Here is a 21,106-nt window from a genome sequence, read left to right as displayed (position 1 = left end):
GGAATCAAATTCAGGGTGCTGAAGCAGCAATATTTGAGGCCTATCAGAAGCTCCACCCAAAGCCCAAGCAATCACTGAACTCAAGGAAATGCTGCAGATGATTTGGGACAGTCTGCCAAAAAGACCAACTGACAGGCTATTAAGAATTTCCAAAGCGACTGACTGAAGGCCTGTGTTAAAGCTTGGGGTAAACACTTTGAACAGTCACAATGACTGTGAAATCCTGACACACTTAATGGTATCATTTAATGAGGTCAGTAATGTCAACATAGTTTAGGATAATTAAATGTTTAATAGTGATACGCAAGTATGACGAATAAATAAGTACACTAAATTTCTCATGAAAATCAAACCAAACTGGAGGAAAATCTGGGACAGATCAACACAGCAAACGCAGATCTTCCAGAATTAATGAGAATAAGGAACAATGTCCTGGATAATAACCTTGAGAAAGTAGCCCCTTTCAAACTACAAAAGTCAGGGAGGAGAAATGCAGGATAGCCCCCATTTTGAAACGGGACTACTGCCTGCTTCTTAATATTTGTGAATTCTTTGTTAAGTTGCTAAGAGAATTGGAATATGTACACTAAAGTACCCTCAGATTGCTAGTTATATATTTATTTTTATTATTATTTTGTAATGTTGTAATTAGTGGTTACCCTACAAGGATTTCTTAGACTATTTCTTAAGAACTAAATACTACCCCAAAAATAAACCCTAGCATGATTGTCAAGGTAGGTCCTAATATAAGCCCTACCTTAAAAATAAGCCCTAGTTGGATCAACCCCCAAAGCACTTCCAAATGTTCCCCAAAACTCCCTGATTCACCGGCGGCAGCAATTTCTCCTTCTCCTCCCCCCGTACGCAGCATCTTTCCATCCTTCCTTCCCATCCTGCGAAGCAGAACTCTGATGACACTCCCACCGCAGGGCTAACATACCTCCGTTACAAACAGCGGCAGCACTTAACAAGCTGCTTCGCAGCCTTCCCTGCCGGGCCCTTCCCATCCCTCTGCTGCATCATCAGTGACACGGCACAGGGAAGGCTTCAGTGGGGAAGGCCGCGAAGCAGCCTGTTCAGTGCTGCCGCCCCTGCTGTTTGGAACAGAGGCATGTCGGCCTAGCAGTGGGAGAGTTGGAAAGATGCTGCGCAGGGGATGAGTTGGCAGGGTCGTTGGGGTTCTGCTGAAATATAAAAGTGTTGAGATCTTTGTGGAACAGATAACACGAAGCCATTCCCCCTGAATGGCTTCGTGTTATCTGTTCCACAAAGATCTCAACACTTTTATATTTCAGAAATGTTATGACATCTGAAATTTAGTTTGTTTAAGGATGATCTGTAATTTGTTTATTTGTTAACTGCAAACAGGATGGTTGGATAGGCTGGAATGAGCTTGGACAGCAACTTCAGCATTTGGAATCTAGGACAATACCAGGTGGACTTTACAGTCTATGACCCTGAAATATCAAAGAAGAGACAAGTTAATTTAATCATGTATTTTTAATGGGTATAACAGACTGGATGGACTGTCCGTGTCTTTATCTGCCATCATTTACTGTGTTAACCATTTAAAGCTCTATTTTATAGGGAAGATGTGGAATAGAAGAACAATGCTTAAGAACATAAGAATTGCTGCTGCTGGGTCAGACCAGTGGTCCATCCTGTTCGGCAGTCCGCTCACGCAGCGGCCCCCAGGTCAAATACCAGTGCTCTAAATGAGTCCAGTCTTACCTGCATACGTCCCAGTTGAGCAGGAACTTGTCCAGCTTTGTCTTGAAACCCTGGAGGGTGTTTTCCCCTACAACAGATTCCGGAAGAGCGTTCCAGCTCTCCACCACTCTCTGGGTGAAGAAGAACTTCCTTATGTTTGTACAGAATCTATTCTCTTTCAACTTTAGAGACTGCCCTCTCGTTTTCCCTACCTTGGAGAGTGTGAATAGTCTGTCTTTATCTACTAAGTCTATTCCCTTCAGAATTTTGAATGTTTCAATCATGTCTCCTCTCAGTTTCCTCTTTTCAAGGGAGAAGAGGCCCAATTTCTCCAAACTCTCAATGTACGGCAACTCCTTCAGCCCCTTAACCATTTTAGTCACTCTTTTCTGGACCCTTTCGAGTAGTACCGTGTACTTCTTCATGTACGGTGACCAGTGCTGGATGGAGTACTCCAGGTGAGCGCCCACCATGGCCCGGTACAGCGGCATGATAACCTCCGATCTGTTCGTGATCCCCTTCTTTATCATTCCTAGCATTCTATTCGCCCTTTTTGCCGCCGCAGCACATTGTGCAGATGGCTTCATCGACTTGTCGATCAGAACTCCCAAGTCTCATTCCTGGGAGGTCTCTCCAAGTACCGCCACGGACATCCTGCATTCGTCCATGAGATTTTTGTTACCGGCATGCATCACTTTGCACTTATCCACGTTAAACCTCATTTGTCATGTTGATGCCCATTTCTTGAGCTTGATTATGTTACTTTGTATATCTTCGCAATACCACTGTGTCTTCACTACTCTGAATAACTTTGTATCGTCCGCAAATTTAAACACCTCACTCATCGTACCAATGTCCAGATCGTTTATAAAGGTGTTGAAGAGCAAGGGTCCAGCACCGAGCCCTGCGGCACCCCGCTGGTGAAACTCTTCCAGTCCGAGTATTGTCCATTTACCCCCACTCTCTGTTTCCTATACTCCAGCTAGTTTTTAATCTATGTATTTCACCCTCGATTCCATGGCTTGCAATCTTACGAAGTAGTTGTTCATGTGGAACCTTGTCGAACGCCTTCTGAAAATCCAGATATACAATTTCGACTGGGTCGCCCTTGTCTATCTGCCTGTTTACTCCCTCGAAGAAGTGCAGTAAGTTTGTCAGGCAAGATCTGCCTTTGCTGAAACCGTGCTGGCTGGTGCTTAGATTAGATCTAACAGCAACACAATGAAATTGCTTTTGGGGTTTTGCTGCATAAGGGGATGGGTGAGAGATGATCTTTGTACACACACAAAAAAAATAAGACATCCCCTCAAAATAAGCCCTAGTGTGTTTTTTGAACCCAAAATTAATATGATAGTGTCTTATTTTCGGGGAAACACGGTATTAGTTAGGCCTATTTTTAATAGTAACTCTCAAGCAACCAAAAACTACATTTATCCAGCATCTAACAATCCCCATTGGCTCCGGTTAACTGAGATTCTACTGTATTCACTATATCCACCCATCTACCACTCAAATAAATAATACAAATGCAAACTTGACAATACACAAAATACACAAATTAACTTTGAAATGGGTTGGAAGGAGACAATCTATTGTACACAGTTATCCCAAGTCATATTATAACAGATAGCTGTGACAGCCTTAAGAGTACCACAACAAAGATACAGATCAAGGCTTTGTAACCCAAGCCTAACCAACACAATCCTTCATAATTACACTACTTTGATAATACCAATGCCACAATCTCTGCTCTCCTATTTCATGCCAATTACTCTCCTTGCCAACATATATTCCTCCATCCCAGTCATCACAGGCCAAGGTAGATATGGTGAGCCGAGTCACCTTCACCGCAGCAAATCCTTCCTCACCCACCCAATAACCTCGTAATTATACTGGCAAATGCAAGGCTGTAAACAACACCCTATTCAATGATCTCACAGCAAAGAACATACAGCATCTCCAACGTGTACAAAACACAGCAACCAGACATGAAAAACTTCCATGCCAGTGACCCTGTTTCCCAGGCTGTATCGTTAAGCTCACTTGCTGCCGGTAGCCAAAAGTTGCATCTTCAAGAGCCTGATGCTAGCATTCTAAACCTTGTATAACATGGCTACATGACAACTAAGCTTCCTCCATACGTACCGAACAGGTCCGCTTCCAGGATGAAATATGCCTCAAAACACCTCCTGGTTGTGCCCTTTAACTGCAAACCGCCAAACAACGTTCTTACTCCCACTTTATACCAAGCCACTGGAATCAACTTCCCCCACAGATCAGATCCCTTAAAGGACTCCTCAAGTTTAGAAAAGCAATAAAAGCATACCTCTCCATCAAACTCCCCTGCCTAAGGCCAACAGATTACAAAGAAATATTAATGTATATTGGTATTGGTACTAGATCCTCAGTAGGTGTCATATTAGGATAAAATGTTATATTGATATAGGGTATATTTATCCTATAAACTGTATATTATGCATATTGGTATTAGATCCCTAGTACCGGTACATGTCGAGTTAGGATAAAAACTTGTATCGAAAAACTTGTTCTGTAACTATGGCAATTGTAACCTGTTGCCCGTTCTGAGCTCTTTGGGCAGAACGGGATAGAAAATGAATTAAATAAATAAAAGTAAATTGTACCGAATGTAGTTGTTTCTTTTGTTCTCTCTGTCTGAACATCACAATGCTGGGTTTAACAAATTATCTAACACGGCAGATCCAAACAGTGCAAAATGCAACAAAAAGATTCCTGCTAAGAAAAACAAGGCAGACGTGTGCCACCCCTTTGCTACAAAAGCTGTACTAGCTTCCGACTAAGGGCAGAGTGATATTTGAGATCCTGCTGCTGACATTTAAAGTCCTGCATTTAGAGCGGGGGTCTCAAAGTTCCTCCTTGAAGGCCGCAATCCAGTCGGGTTTTCAGGATTTCCCCAAGCATGCACTGCTTTCAATGCATATTAATTGGGGAAATTCTGAAAACCCGACTGGATTGCGGCCTTCAAGGAAGGACTTTGAGATTCCTGATTTAGAGGAACCACAAAACTTGAGGCTTGAGGACCAAGACATCAGGCAAAGGATGATCTATAGCCGTCTTCCAGATTTTACTTTTTCAGGAATGTCACTAACTGTATGTAAATATCAGGAATCAACCTTTCCCCTCTGGTAGAATGTTTTACAAGTTCAGCCCCTGACCCAGGCTCTTTTTTTTTTTTTTTGCTAACACACGTACAATGAGATTTTAACAGGTACTCTTGAGCAGAAATTAACAAAATTACAAGTGCACATCCAGAGCCATAGTCCCAGAAGCAGTTGTGTTTGCAAAGTAACTTCTTGATGGAGAACTTTATTGTTGCAATGATTAGAACTACAGTTATTCCTACACAATATAAAAATTAAGATTTGGTTTTCTATTACAATTGAAATAAAATGGGGGAAGCCACTGCTTGCCCTGGATTGGTGGCATGGAATGCTGCTACTATTTGGGTTTTTGGCAGGTACTTGCGACTTGGATTGGCCTCCGTGAAGACTGGATACTAGGCCAATCCAAGATGGACCATTGGTCTGATCCAATAAGGCTATTCTTATGTTCTTAAAATCTGCTCAGCAGACTACACAAACACATAGAAACATAGAAGATGATGGCAGAAAAGGGCCATGGCCCAAGTCTGCCCACTCTAATGACCCACCCCCTAAATTCTTCCCTGAAGTGATCCCACATGCTTATCCCATTTTCTCTTAAAGTCCAGCGTGCTGCTGGCCTGAATTACCTGCAGTGGAAGACTATTCCAACGTCAAACACCCTTTCGGTGAAGAAGGACTTCCTGGTGTCACTATGAAATCTCCCACTCCTGAGTTTCAACGAATGTCCTTTTGTCGCCATTGGTTCTTTAAGAAAAAAGATATCCTCTTCTACCTCAATACTGCCCGTGACATATTTGAACGTCTCAATCATGTCTCCCCTCTCTCTACGTTCCTCGAGTGAGTATAGCTGCAACTTACCCAGCCTAATGCCGCTTTACAGAGCAATGGTCAGACCACACTTGGAGTACTGTGTTCAACACTGGTCTCCCTACCTAAAGAAGGATATAACCCTATTGGAGAGGGAGCAAAGGCGAGCCACGAAGCTAGTTAAAGGTATAGAGAATTTGAGCTACAAAGAACGCCTCGGAAAACTGGGACTGTTCACCCTCGAGAAGAGAAGACTGCGAGGAGACATGATAGAGACTTTTAAAATACTAAAAGGATTTGACAAAATAGAGCAAGAAACATCGTTATTCACATTGTCAAATGTGACTCGGACAAGAGGTCATGGACTGAAACTAAGGGGCACCAGGCCCAGGACAAATATTAGGAAGTTCTGTTTCGCACAACGAGTGGTGGACGCTTGGAACGCTCTCCCTGAGGAGGTCGTGATGGAGACCAGCATTCTGGGATTCAAGAGCAAGTTGGATGCACACCTTCTTGCAAATCACATTGGGGGATACGAGTAAACAAGGTTTCTCAGCAGGGAACACCTAGCTTGGCCTCCGCGGGTGCGGGTCGCCGGACTGGATGGACCTAGAGTCTGATCCGGCGAAGCCATTTCTTATGTTCTTATGTTCCTTTCCTCATACGGGAGATCCTTGAGTCCTGAGACCATCCTGGTGGCCATTCGCTGAACCGACTCCATTCTCTGCACATCTTTTTTATAATGTGGTCTCCAGAATTGTACACAATATTTCAGATGAGGTCTCATCATGGATTTGTATAATGGCATTATAACTTTGGGTTTCCGGCTGACGAAACCTCTTCGGATATAACCCATCATTTGTCTAGCCTTGGATAAAGCTTTCTCCACTTGATTGGCAGACTTCATGTCTTCGCTCATGATTACTCCCAAGTCCCGTTCTGCTGTAGTTCTTGCTAAGGTGTCACCATTTAGGGTGTAAGTTCTGCATGGATTTCTGTTGTCAAGGTGCATGACCTTACACTTTTTGGCATTAAAACTTAGTTGCCAAGTTGAGGACCAATGTTTCAGTAAGAGTAGGTCCTGCGTCATGCAGTCGGGCACTGTGCTTTTGCCTACTATGTCGCATAGTTTGGCGTCATTGGCGAATAATGCAATTTTCCCTCGAAGCCCTTGAGCCTTATGAAGATATTAAATAGGATCGGACCCAAGACCGAACCCTGCGGCACTCCACTGATCACTTCTGACGTTTCAGAGAGAGTACCGTTCACCACCACCCTCTGAAGTCTACCACTGAGCCAGTCTTTTACCCATGCAGTTAACGTTTCTCCTAATCCCATCAAACTCATCTTGCTCAATAACCTGTGGTGTGGGACACTATCAAAAGCCTTACTGAAGTCCAAGTACATGAAGCCCAGGGACTCCCCCATATCCAGCTTTTTCGTTACCCAGTCAAAGAAGCTAATCGGATTGGATTGGCAGAACCTTCCCTTTGTAAATCCATGTTGATGGGGATCTCGTAGATTCTCGTCATTCAGGATCGTATCTAATTTGTGTTTGATTAGTGTTTCCATAATTTTACACACTATTGATGCGAGACTCACCGGTCTGTGGTTTTCACCCTCCGTCCTGCATCCCTTTTTGTGGAGTGGAATGACGTTAGCTGTTTTCCAGTCCAATGGGACTCTTCCTGTATGCAGGGAAAGATTGAAGAGCGTGGATAATGGTTCCGCTAGGACATCACTCAACTCTCTAAGCATCCTGGGCATTACACTCAGGACAAAAGCTGTCATTAGAAACCACCTCTTCTAAAGACATTCAATTTGAGTACATAAGGGTAAATATGTTTTCGGTGATGACCCCAGTGTGGCGGAACGTACTGCTAAAGAAATTAAAAGCTGAAATGGATGCCGATAAATTTAATAGAAAGCTGAAGACACTGCTCTTCACAGAGCACTTTGGCTGATGCCATATCAGCAGTTTTTGTGTCTGCAGTAGTGCTTTTCGATTCGTCAATTCGAATTGATTCATTTTACAAAAAAAAAAATCAGACTTGTGATTCAGTGACCAACCCCCAACTCATTCAGTGAGACTTGAGCGATAAGCCTCCTAAAGCAGCAGCAGCAGTGATGGCGGGCCAGTAGGGGCAGCACTGTGAACAGGGTGCTTGCGGCCTGCCCTGCCGGGGCCTTCCCTCTGCCTCATCACTGATGATGTGGCAGAGGGAAGCCCTGGTGGGGCAGGCCACATGCAGCCTGTTCATAGCGCTGCCTCTGCCAGCCGGCCGCTGTCGCCTTGGGAGGCCTGAATGGAAGATTAGGTTTTTACCTTTGATAATCTTCTGTTAGTCTTTGTAAGATTCCTTACGCTTGGTGTTAAAATCCTTTCCTGCAATCCAGGTGTTGCAGAAATCCAAACACTTTTTCTGAGCACATGCTCCTCCCTCTTAAGAGTGAGAACTAGAGCCATCAGCAGTTGAGTCCCAAAGCCAAGCAACATACCTGAATAAATCCTAGACAAGGGGGGGTATGGGAGAAGATCCCTAGCAACATAAAGAATTCTTGAATTGGTGTTCTCTGCAAAACATGAAACAAGTAGTAAACAGGCACAAAGGCAGCCCAGAATAACAGTGAGGAACAATGTAGAACTACCTGCTGTGTACAAAGAAACAGACTTCAGCAATGTGCATACTTACAGAAACTGCTTGCAGGATCCGTCAACTGGCTTCCTTCCCTGCCTGCCAAAAACCTTGTAGAGCGAGCCATCGAACACAGGCTTGCTCGATGATGCTCGTGGCCTTCCCTCTCTCGGGCACCTCTTAATGACACAACCTCCTTTCTTTGCAAAAAAAAGGAAGTTGCATCATAAGGAGCCCGGCAGAGCAAAGGCTGCGAGCACCATCCAGCAACCCTGTGTAGAGATCGGCTCACTCTGCAAGGTGTGTGCCAGCGGCAGGGAGGGAGGGAAGCCAGCTGGAACTGTTGGACCGACGAAAGGAGGATGGATGAGCTAGAGCCTCCGGACCCACAAGTGAGGGATGGATGGGCTAGAGCGACCAAACATGCGATGGTGAGATATCGGGGAGCAGTGGTGGGTGGGGTTCCCCATGAGAACAAAGCTTTTTACTGCTCCATGGAGCGGTGAAAAGATTTGCCCCCATGCCGGTGGTGAACAGATATAAATTTTACCTGTTCCTGCAGTTTTACTGGCATCACCTGCAGTTAGCCAGTGGGAAAGAGTCCCCATGTCATTCTCTAGTCACCGCTAAACCTTCTTTAGGCCCACCTGAAGAAAAGCAAGGACCATCGAAACGGGAGCCTTTTCATGCTCCACCTGGTCCTTAGCACACCACTGTTAGAAAGCCTTCCAGGCGTTTCTTCTGCTCCATTGACAATTTATGTACACCACCATCATGGAGTCCACCCCAAATGATTTTTAATCAAATCGAAGGTTTTTGAGGCAGAAATCAAACTTAGAAAAAGATTGAATAAAATCCACAATGGCCGTCACTAGCGAATTTCTGCCAAAAATAAACAAAATCCAAAAATAAAAAATAGTGATTTGGGGTCTGGGGAAGTGAGGGGACCTGTACCCTACCCTCAGAAACCGTGAAAAATGAGTTTTAAAACATTATGCAAACCACTCCCAAAGTTCCCATAGGAAATAATGGAAGTTTACTCAGTCTCTGAAGCCTGTCAACTTTTTTACACAGCAGCTGAATGGAGAAAAGGATTTTTTGCCAAGAAAAGCTCCAAATTGAGCAGACTTGAAGATCTTCAGACTGCCAGTTAACTGGACACAGACTGTAACCTCCACCCCCACTGATCCTCTCCACATGACGGGGGGCAGGAAATACAGCCTGCGCCCTGAAACATTACATTACATTAGTGATTTCTATTCCGCTTGTGCCTTGCGGTTCTAAGCGGATTACAAATTAGAAGACTGGACATTTCCAGTAGCATTGCAGTACATAGAATCAAGAATGTGTCTAGTTACAATTGTTAGTCTGGACATTTCCAGGAGAAATTGAAAGCAAATAGTAGATAGTGATAGGTTGTTTTGATGAATAGAAATAATACAGTCAGGATTCAGAAGTGTTGCTATGGTGGTGGTGGTGGTGGTGGTCGTGAGAGTATTTTCTAATACTATTGTGAGGTTATGATGATGGGAAGTGTTTTTTGAAGAGATGAGTTTTGATTTCTTTTCGGGGGAGTTTCACTCTGGATGCATACAGCCTGCCCTTAAACCCCTGAAAAGTTCAACGGGCAAGCAAACTCCCAGGGGAATGGACCCCAAGTCCACGAATGGTGACACACAGCAGGCTGGCTTTACAGTCCGGACTTGCGGGACTGCATCCTTTCCTCCAACAAGGAACCACCGGAAAGGGGTCTCAAGGTACTGAAGACACCGGAAAATATGAACTTTAAGCGAAAAATAAGAAAAAGATGCAGAGCATAGCTAAAAGACTTCTGCACAGATTGCTTGCAGAAATTGAATCTGCAGATGGCTCTAGCTCTCACTCTAAGGGGGAGGAGCATGTGCTCAGTAAAGTGTTTGGATTTCTGTAATTCCCCATTTGCGGGACAGGATTGAACACCTAGCATATGGAATACGAAAGGAACGTAACAGAAGGTATTTCAGTCTCATGGTGAGGGGTTGGGGTTGGTAGGAGGTACTGAACAGTGGGATAGGAGGGATGGAAAGCTGCTGAACTGGGGGATGGGAGGAAGGGATGGGGATCTCTAATTAGAAAATGAATGGTATAAATTGAAGAAATAGGCCCTTCATATGGCAATTTGATTTATAAAGGTGCTGAGGAAGGCCTTGATGGGAACTTCACTAATATGGAACATGAGGACGGTGCTGGGCAGACTTTCACAGTCTGTATCCTGCATATGATGAGAGGGTTCAACTAGGCTGGAGTGAGCTTCAACAGCAACTCCACTAGCTGAAACCTAAGGACAGTACTGTACAGACTTCTACGGTATATGACTCAGAAATATCAAAGAAAGAGTAACTATTGGGCAGACTGGATGATCATTCAGGTCTTAATCTGCCATCAAAAAATGGAGAGAAAAAGGTGAGAGTAAAATCTAGAATTACTACTACTATTTATTATTTCTATAGCGCTGAAAGGCGTAAGAAGTGCTGTACATTTTAACATACAATAGACAGTCCCTGTTCAGAAGAGCTTACAATCTAATTTAGACAGGACATTTCAGGGTTGGGGATATTATGGTAGAGGAAATGATACAGTGGGTATAGGTATCCGACAGCAGGGAGTGGGAGTTAAGCATTGAAAACAGATTCAAAAAAGTGGGCTTTCAGCTTGGATTTTAACATTGCCTGGGATGGAGCGCGATGTATTGATTCAGGCAGCTTGTTCCAGGCTCTAGCTCTCACTCTAAGGGGGAGGTGCCGCAAGAAAGAAGAGACGAGGTCTGGAGTTGGCATTGGAAAAGAAGGGTATAGATAAAAGGGGCTTGCCCGATGAAAGGAGATCACTGGTAGGAGCATAGGGGGAGATAAGTGAAGAGAGATGGAATATCCCATAAATTTGGAAACATGAAAAAACATGTATGAGAAAAATTATACAAGCCTAGGTAATGCACTATGAGACATTAATAACACTCCCCCCCAATATTCAGCTTCTGAATAGTTAAATAGCATATAGCCCTATGCTCCCCCAGGGGAACTCCATTCATTGGGCAAGTCCCTCTTATCCGAACCCTTCTCCTCCACTGCCACCTCAGGCTCCATCCCTTCTATCTTGCTGTGCCATGGATCAAATTGTCAGAGTCATTATATCAGGCACCCTGTCTCTGGCAATACTCAAGTCCAAACTAAGGACACTGATTGTGTTCCGACCAGTTTGCGACTCTGACCCCCGATTCACTAACCTTACTCCCGATCCGATCCGCGCAAGCAAATGAGGGGAAATGGCATGCAAAGTAGGAAGGCAGCAATTCACTAAACTGAAGAAGGAAAACTGATTGGGCTGGCTGATACAAAAATAAGTGACTGCTGAGGACCAGTCGCTCACATCCCTGCCAACTATCCTGCTCTCCCGGCTCACACTGCAGAGAAGGACTCTCCTGATCTCTGCCGCCCTTCCCTGCAGTGCACCCCCCCCCCTCCAGGCCCAGATCCATCCTGTCCCTTACTACCCCGGAGTGACCTGCTGTAAAACTTTCCCCAAAACAGTAGCGCTGTCAGTCAGCACACCACCACATTAATACCCGCAGCATCACTGCCCGCAGTGTCCTTAACACTGAAGGGAAGGACTCTCCTGCTCTTTGCCGCCCTTCCCAGCAGTGCGAGCCTATGGTTTTAACCCGCGGGTTTAAAGCAGGGCTGCACTACGGCGTGTTCTGTTCCAGAACACGCAACAGTGCAGGCCTTCTTTAAACCTACGGGTTAAAACTGAATGTTTGGTCACATAAAGGCAAGGCTTCACATATCTGCTACATCACCAAGCTGCGACTCCTCTAGTGATGGTACTTTGGACACAGATTGAATAAAAACATTTGCCGCTGGATATTTTCTGTTCTGGTAAAAAACGTTACTGTCGTGAGCACGGGAGCAGAGATGGACAGCAAGTGCATGAGCAGACTATCTAAAGGCAAAGATGGCAGCTGTGCATGCGTCTGGATTGCTCTGAGCGATCTATGAAGTCGCTGTGGGGCATGTGTCCGATTGCATTAATTTGTATGAGTAGGCTTGGTGAATCGGTCACCCAGGAAGACTCAGCCGCGGATCAGTTTGCTAAGTTTAGTGAATATAGGCCTAAAAGTCCATTTTTTCAATGCTGCTTTCATCTGCTAACTCCCATGCCCCATAAAATTACCTCTATCCATCCAATCATTCTCTCTGCAAGAAACTCATCAATTCCTATACATCCTGTCTGTTCAATTAGTTTGTAAGCTCTTCTGAGAAGGGACTGTCTATTTTGTGTTGATGTATGCTTTTCAGCACTATAGAAATGTTAAAATAATACCATAGTAGTATTAGTAGTCACTGTGTTACTATTCTCCACTGCAATGGTTGCCAAACTTCACAAGCTACAGAGATAGGAAAACAAACAAACCTCCCTTAAGATGAGAACTACCCTACAAAATGTATTTACCGGTACTACCACCACCAATTAAGCATACATCTTATGACAACCTGAATTTGACCTTTTTATAATGAAGTCTGAACAATCTAACAGTACTCCAAATTCACTTTGGCAGACAACACTCTAACATCAGAATGCCAAAACATATCGAATAATCCAGATCCCTGATGCCGTTTTCAGAAAGCTCTAGCATTCCCATTGTTAAACCATTGCAAGGGATAGGAGAAAGGAAGAGCAAGACTATAAATCTCAGAAAGCTTAAGTAAAGAGCTAAAAAGCCCTATTCCAATCGCGCGCACTTCACCTTCATGGCGATGATGGGGGTTGCAGCCTTGCAGGAGTTCTTAGTGCAGATGCACAAGATTTACCAACTCGCCCCAGGTCAAGAAGACATATCCAGTACCGGTTTTACTCCACTGCATGCATGAAACTGTGGTTCAATGTACTTCATTGATTCCTCTTAATCTTCTATATATATAAAATTGGAGGTATGTATGTGTGTATGTATGTGTGTATGTGCCGCGATCACGCAAAAACGGCTTGACCGATTTGAACAAAACTTGGTATGCAGATCCCTCACTACCTGGGATGATATGTTCTGGGGGTCTCGCGGCCCACCTGCACACGTGGGCGGAGCTACAAACATAAAATCAGATTTCACCCATTCATGTCAATGGAAAAAATGTAAAAAGCTGCCATTCTCACAGTAATTCAAAAACGGCTTGACCGATTTGAACGAAACTTGGTATGCAGATCCCTCACTACCTGGGGTGATATGTTCTGGGGGTCTCGCGGCCCACCTGCACACGTGGGCGGAGCTACAAACAGTAAATCAGATTTCACCCATTCATGTCAATGGAAAAAATGTAAAAAGCTGCCATTCTCACTGTAATTCAAAAACGGCTTGACCGATTTGAACGAAACTTGGTATGCAGATCCCTCACTACCTGGGGTGATATGTTCTGGGGGTCTCGCGTCCCACCTGCACACGTGGGCGGAGCTACAAACAGAAAATCAGATTTCACCCATTCATGTCAATGGAAAAAATGTAAAAAGCTGCCATTCTCACAGTAATTCAAAAACGGCTTGACCAATTTGAACGAAACTTGGTATGCAGAACCCTCACTACCTGGGGTGATATGTTCTGCACACGTGGGCGGAGCTACAAACAGAAAATCTGATTTCACCCATTCATGTCAATGGAAAAAATGGAAAAAGCTGCCATTCTCACAGTAGTTCTAAAACGGCTTGACCGATTTGAACGAAACTTGGTATGCAGATTCCTCACTACCTGGGGTGATATGTTCTGGGGGTCTCGCGGCCCACCTGCACACATGGGCGGAGCTACAAACAGAAAATCAGATTTCACCCATTCATGTCAATGGAAAAAATGTAAAAAGCTGCCATTCTCACAGTAATTCTAAAACAGCTTGACCGATTTGAACGAAACTTGGTATGCAGATCCCTCACTACCTGGGCTGATATGTTCTGGGGGTCTCGCGGCCCACCTGCACACGTGGGCGGAGCTACAAACAGAAAATCAGATTTCACCCATTCATGTCAATGGAAAAAATGTAAAAAGCTGCCTTTCTCCCTGTAATTCAAAAACGGCTTGACCGATTTGAACGAAACTTGGTATGCAGATCCCTCACTACCTGGGGTGATATGTTCTGGGGGTCTCGCGGCCCACCTGCACACATGGGCGGAGCTACAAACAGAAAATCAGATTTCACCCATTCATGTCAATGGAAAAAATGTAAAAAGCTGCCTTTCTCCCTGTAATTCAAAAACGGCTTGACCGATTTGAACGAAACTTGGTATGCAGATCCCTCACTACCTGGGGTGATATGTTCTGGGGGTCTTGCGGCCCACCTGCACACGTGAGCGGAGCTACAAACAGAAAATCAGATTTCACCCATTCATGTCAATGGAAAAAATGTAAAAAGCTGCCATTCTCAAAGTAATTCAAAAACGGCTTGACCGATTTGAACGAAACTTAGTATGCAGATCCCTCACTACCTGGGGTGATATGTTCTGGGGGTCTTGCGGCCCACCTGCACACGTGAGCGGAGCTACAAACAGAAAATCAGATTTCACCCATTCATGTCAATGGAAAAAATGTAAAAAGCTGCCATTCTCACAGTAATTCAGAAACGGCTTGACCGATTTGAACGAAACTTGGTATGCAGATCCCTCACTACCTGGGGTGATATGTTCTGGGGGTCTCGCGGCCCACAACTCTATGTTGCTTGCTCAAGGGTGGGTTCACCCAAGAATTTATATGTTCTTGCTCCAGGAGGTGAAACTAAAAATGTTGTTTATAATCAAGTTTTGTGTTAGTTGTATTGTATTCATTTTGTCAAATATTTCACATTATAATTTGAATATTGTACTTTTTATTAAGCTGTAAAAAAATAATTTCATTCAGCACTATAAAGTATCTTTATTTGAATCCATTTACAGTGTTATTGCTATAATTAAATACCCGTGCAACACCGGGGCATCAGCTAGTCATAGCTAAAACGCGTACTGAGGGAGGATTAAAACAACGTAATCAGTCAACCTGGAGCACAACCCCCCCCCCCCCCAAGTTTCTCCTCGATTTAATCCACAAAATCTCTCGGGATCGCTTGAACCTGATCACGAAAACGACTGCACACACGTGGAACGGTCGAAAAACCACACACATAAGCAATCGGCGCATAAGACAGCTCGGTCGCCCGTCTCTGAGAACCATGTCAACCCTAGTTTCACATTCCACACACCGAACGGAGATGCATTCAGCAAATATCCAAGAATAAAAACTAACTACTCACGCTCCGCCAACATCGCCATCTTTCGGAAGCAGAGTCAGACAAACCAATGAATCCCAACCATCAGTCCCGCCTCCTTCCGCATGCTCTGGGCCAATGAATCCCAACAACTCCACCCCCAACAATCAGTCCCGCCTCCTTCCGCATGCTCCGGACCAATGAATCCCAACAACTCCACCCCCATTCTGTCTCCACTCTTTCCACTGTTCTGGGGGCAGTGACATCATATAAGGGGATTATCGGGGGTTCTTTTTGGATGCACGTGTTAGGCTATGGTTTGCGCGCGCATCCTGTACGTGCCTGTCTTTTTGAACAAAATGCAGAGGGCATTTTTGTGCTTGCGCTATTAATTTGTCTCTGTTTACTAGCTGTCCGCAGGAAGGCATTCACATAGTTAATCGTTCCTGCTTTCATTGTGTACTATTAGTACTACAACTACTATTCATTTCTATAGCGCTACCAGACGTACAGAGTCACAAAGAAAATAGTCCCTGCTTGAAAGAATATACAATCCAGACAGACAAACAGGATGTCATGGATACAGTTAATGGGAACCGTTAATCAGTTGGCTGGGCTGGTGGGCAGTGGGGAGTAAGGTTATGGTTTGAAGGCTGTATCAAAAAGGTGGGCATACTTTTAAACAAGGGAAGGGACTTGGCAGACAAACTCCAATCATTTATTCCAGGCAAAGGGGGCAGCTAGATGAAAGGAACAAAGTCTGGAATTGGCAGTGGAGAAGGGTACAACTAAGAGTGGCTTATCTGAGGAATGGAGTTCTCTGGGAGGTGTATAAGGAGGGAGAAAAGAAGAGAGAGATTGAGGGGCAGCAAAATGAACACACATACAGTAGGTCAGCAATAGGAGCTTGAACTGTATGCAAAGGCGGATAGGGAGCCAATGAAGTGATTTAAGGAGAGGGGTGACATGAGTGTAGGGAGGTTGATAGAAGATGAGCCATGCAGCAGAGATTTGCACAGATTGCAGGGGGGAGAGGTGGCACTGTGTGAGACCAGTTTGAGGTAGATTGCAGTAATCTAAATGTGAGGTTGCAAAAGTGTGGACAAGGGTCCAGATAGTGTGCCCAGAGAGGAAGGAGCAGATTTTGGTGATGTAGAGATAGAAGTGACAGGTCTTAGCAATTTGTTGAATGTCTGTAGAAAATGAGAGGTCGGAATCAAATACAATTCCAAGGTTGCGAGCAGAGGAGACTGGAACAATGACAGTATTATTTACCGAGATAGAGATAGGAGGAGGAGGAGCAGAGGATTTAGGAGGAAAGAGAAGCAGCTTGGTCATGGACATGTTTAGTTTCAGATGATGACAGAATATCAAAGCAGCAATGTCAGCCAAACAGGCAGAGACTTTTTCTTGGACTTTAGGTGAAATTTCAGGTGTAGAGAGGTAGATGTGGGAGTCATCAGTATGCAGTATAGGTGATATTGGAAGTCATGGGAGAAAATCAGGGCACCGAGGGAAGAAGTGTAGAGAGAGAAGAGGTCCTAAGACAGAACCCTGGGGTACATCAATTACTAGCGGAGTAGCAGCAGAAGAGGACCCACCAACACACAAACTAAAGGTGCAATGGGAGATGTAGGAGGCAAACCAGGAAAGGACAGATTCACGGAATCCAAGTGAGGACAGCATGTCAAGGAGTAAGTTGTGATTAACAATATCAAAAGCAGCAGACAGGTCAAGAAGGATGAGGATCGGATAAAGGCCCTTAGATCTGGCCATGAACAAGTCACTGCAGACTTTGGTGAGGGCAGTCTCTGTGGAGTCTTGGAGGCAAAAGCCAGATTGTAGAGGATCAAGAATCTGTTGAGTGTTGCCAGATACTTGTTTACAATCCCAAGTACCTTGAAAATACAGCCCAAAAACAGCCAATATACCAGGGGGTGCTGAAAAGTTCTCAGCCCAACTAACTTCAGTTGGGACAATCTTCATCAAGGGCTATACACTTAATCCAATGAGTTTTCACTTTTTCCATTCAGTACTTTTCTGACAGAATGAAAAAGTGGAAACTTGCTGGAATAAGTGTATAGCCCTTGATGGAGACTGCCCCAACTTTGTTGGATGGGCTGAGAACATTGACATTATTTCCCCTGGTAAAAAAGGAAGTACTGTATTTTTCACTCCATAAGACGCACTTTTTTTCCACCCAAAAGTGGGTGGAAATCTCGGTGTGTCTTATGAAGCGAAGATGCAAAATTTGTATCCCCTGTACAGCTGTGAAACACCCCCCCCCCCCTGCGCAGCAGCCACACCACCTTTTTAAACGCCACCCTCCCATACAGCTGTAAAACATCCCTCGCGTGCAGCAGCCGCACCACCTTTTAAACACCGCCGCTGGACCACATTTTTGACCCACCTCCGCCGCCATCGCCACCATACCTTTTTCAAGCAGCCTGGTGGTCCAGTGTATATCCCTCCCTCAACAGCTCCTTACTATTTCCGGGCAGCAGGCGCACGACTCGGGAGCGCAGATTTCAGGACCAAGCTTTACACGCTCACGCTTGGGCCCGAACCGCTTTCTGAATGGCTGCAGTTCTCGCGGGGCTCGCAAGAACTGCCGGCAGCCATTCGGAAAGCGGTGCTGGCCCAAGCATGAGCGTGTAAAGTTTGGTCCTGACATCCGCGCTCCTGAGTCGTGCGTCTGCTGCCCGGAAATAGTAAGGAGCCTGCCTGCTCTGTGTCCTGTCCCTACTCGCCCTGTGCCCTGTCCCGGCCTACCACTAGACCACCAGAAGGGGGACAGGGTACAGAGCATGGCAGGGAGGGGGGACAGGGTGCAGAGCCTGGCAAGGAGTGTGGGGTTAGGTGCAGAGCCTGGCAGGGAGAATTTGGTTCAGAATGGTTTTTTTCTTGTTTTCCTCCTCTAAATTTAGGGTGCGTCTTATGGTCAGGTGCATCTTATGGAGCGAAAAATATGGTACTTGGGTCTCTTCTCTGCGGCTTAGCATTATCTTGCGCTCACAAGGAACCAGAGCTGCAGTTATGGCTAACAGCCTGAGCTTACTAAACCCAAGAGTCAGGACAAACCCCACATCGACCAACAAAAAACCACCCAAAAATTCACTAGTGGCGGCCATTGTGGATTTTATTCAATCTTTTTTCTAAGTTTGATTTCTGCCTCAAAACCCTCAATTTGATTAAAAATCATTTGGGGTGGACTCCATGATGGTGGCGTACATAAATTGTACTTGCATTTCCTTCCCTCGTGTATCCCTTTTGATCCATCAGGATTTCTGTCTTGCCTATGATCCGGTGAGTCTTCCCCACTATCTTCCTGCATGGTATCCTCTGGGTATACCATTTCCTCTGGGTAGACCATCGACTCTTGGTCCTGTATAGCTTGCTTTTCCCCAGAATGTCGTCCAGTTGCGCACGAAGTAGAATTCTTCTTCCTCACACCAGTGCCTCATCCACGCGTTGACTGCTTGCAGTTCGGTCTGCCTCTTCTCGTCGGCCCTGGGTACCAGCAGGATCTCTGAGAAAGCTACCATCAGCGTTCTGGTCTTCAGCTTCTCTCTTAGCATCCAGAACTGGTCCTTCAGTCTTTCTCTGCTGTAGTTCCTGTTGCTCAAGTTGTTTGTCCCCACGTGGATCACCTCCACCGTATCTTCCTCTTCCATGCTGTCAATGATCCTGTCGATGCGGCTCACTATATCTTCTATCTTAGCTCCGGGTAGGGAGGTCACCAGCCGATCCTGTCTTCCTCCTGCTATGTGGCTGTCGACTTCTCTGATGATGGAGTCTCCCACAACAATCACTATCCTCTCTATCTTCTCTTGTCTCTCCAGCTGCAGGTCCATGTCCCTGGTGTATGTCCATCTCTCCAGCCGAAGGGCCGTGTCTTCTGTGCACTTCCATCTTCCCTCATCCTGGCATTAGCTTCCTGTGGGTTCCCTCCGCTGCTTCCAGGTCTCGCTGCTGTGTCACCCATTTCTTCCTTGTGGTTTTCCTCCAGGTGGTCCTTACTCACTGTAGGTGTATCTTGACAGTTCCACTGTTGCTGGTGATTCTCCATGGCCTCTCTGTATGCCTCCTCAATGAACTTTTCTAACTCCCAGACTTCTTCCTCAATGGTTTCCTCTGTCTTGAAGTTTTCTGCCTCTCTGTCTTCCTCCTCCACTGCTTCTAGTTCCAGTATTCTGCCTTCCAGAAGTCTGACTTGTTTCTTCAGACCCTCTCATTCTCTTCACCTTGGAGAGGGTGAGCAACCTCTCTTTCTCTACTAAGTCAATTCCCTTCAATATCTTGAATGTTTCGATCATGTCCCCTCTCAGTCTTCTCTTTTCAAGGGAGAAGAGGCCCAGTTTCTCTAGCCTCTTGTTGTACGACAACTCCCCCAGTCCCTTAATCATTTTTGTCGCTCTTCTCTTGTCTTTTTTCATGTACGGCGACCAGTGTTGGATGCAGTATTCCAGGTGGGGGTGTACCATGGCCCGGTATAACGGCATGATAACCTTTTCAGATCTGTTTGTGATCCCCTTCTTAATCATTCCTAGCATTCTGTTTTCCCTTTTCGCCACCACACATTGTGGGGATTGTTTCATTGACTTGTCTACAAGTACTCCCAAGTCTTTTTCCTGGGGCTCTCTCCGAGTATAGCACCGGACATCCTAAATTCATGCATATGATTTTTGATACCGACATGCATCACCTTGCACTTATCCACATTGAACCTCATTTGCCATTTCGCAGCCCATTCCTTGAGCGTATTTATGTTCCTTTGTAGGTCTTCACAATCCTTCTGTGGCCTCACTACTCTGAATAACTTTGTATTGTCCGCAAATTTAATTACCTCACTCGTGCCAATTTCTAGGGCGTTTATAAATATGTTGAAGAGCACAGGCCCGAGCACCGAACCCTGCAGCACTCCACTTGTGAAGCTTTTCCAGTCCGAGTATTGTCCATTCACCCCCACTCTGTTTCCTATCCGCCAACCAGTTTTTAATCCACTTGAGGATATCACTCTCGATTCCATAGCTCGCAATTATTCAAGTAGACGTTCATGCAGAACCTTGTCGAACGCCTTCTGAAAATCTAGATTTACGATGTCAACTGGGTCACCCTTGTCTATCTACCCATTTACTCCTTCAAAGAAGTGCAGTAAGTTTGTCAAGCAAGATCTCCCTTTGCTGAAGCCATGCTGGCTGGTCCTCATCGGTTTGTGTCCATCAAGGTGATGATGATGCAGTCCTTTATCAGCGCCTCTACCATCTTTCCCGGTATCGAAGTGAGTCTTTGCAATTTTAGACCTAGTGAAAAATCGATCCACTTTTACCTGTTCTACTCCATGCAGGATTTTGTAGACTTCAGTCATATCTCTTCTTAGCCATCTCTTTTCCTAGCTGAAGAGCCCTAACTTTTTTAGTCTTTCCTCATATGAGAGGAGTTCTATCCCATTTATCATCTTGGTCACTCTTCTTTGAACCTTTTCTAGTGCTGCTATATCTTTTTTGACATAAGGAGACCAAAACTGAAAACAATATTCCAGGTGAGGTCGCATCATGGA

General features: G+C 45.1%; 1 protein-coding gene across 1 annotated transcript in view; it reads right to left on the bottom strand.

Moving 5' to 3' along the window:
- The window catches only part of PINX1 (PIN2 (TERF1) interacting telomerase inhibitor 1), a 279,682-nt gene extending 263,983 nt beyond the window's left edge, over positions 1-15,699 (bottom strand). Inside the window, exon 1 of the mRNA XM_033938738.1 lies at positions 15,592-15,699. Coding sequence (XP_033794629.1) covers positions 15,592-15,610 — 19 coding nt within the window. The 5' untranslated portion in view covers positions 15,611-15,699. The remainder of the gene's footprint in view (positions 1-15,591) is intronic.
- Positions 15,700-21,106: the final 5,407 nt, after the last annotated feature.

This window comes from Geotrypetes seraphini, chromosome 3 (assembly GCF_902459505.1).
Source record: "Geotrypetes seraphini chromosome 3, aGeoSer1.1, whole genome shotgun sequence".
Lineage (NCBI taxonomy): Eukaryota > Metazoa > Chordata > Amphibia > Gymnophiona > Dermophiidae > Geotrypetes > Geotrypetes seraphini.
The sequence above is the reverse complement of the archived record's forward strand: the minus strand, read 5'-3'. Positions and strand labels throughout refer to the sequence as shown.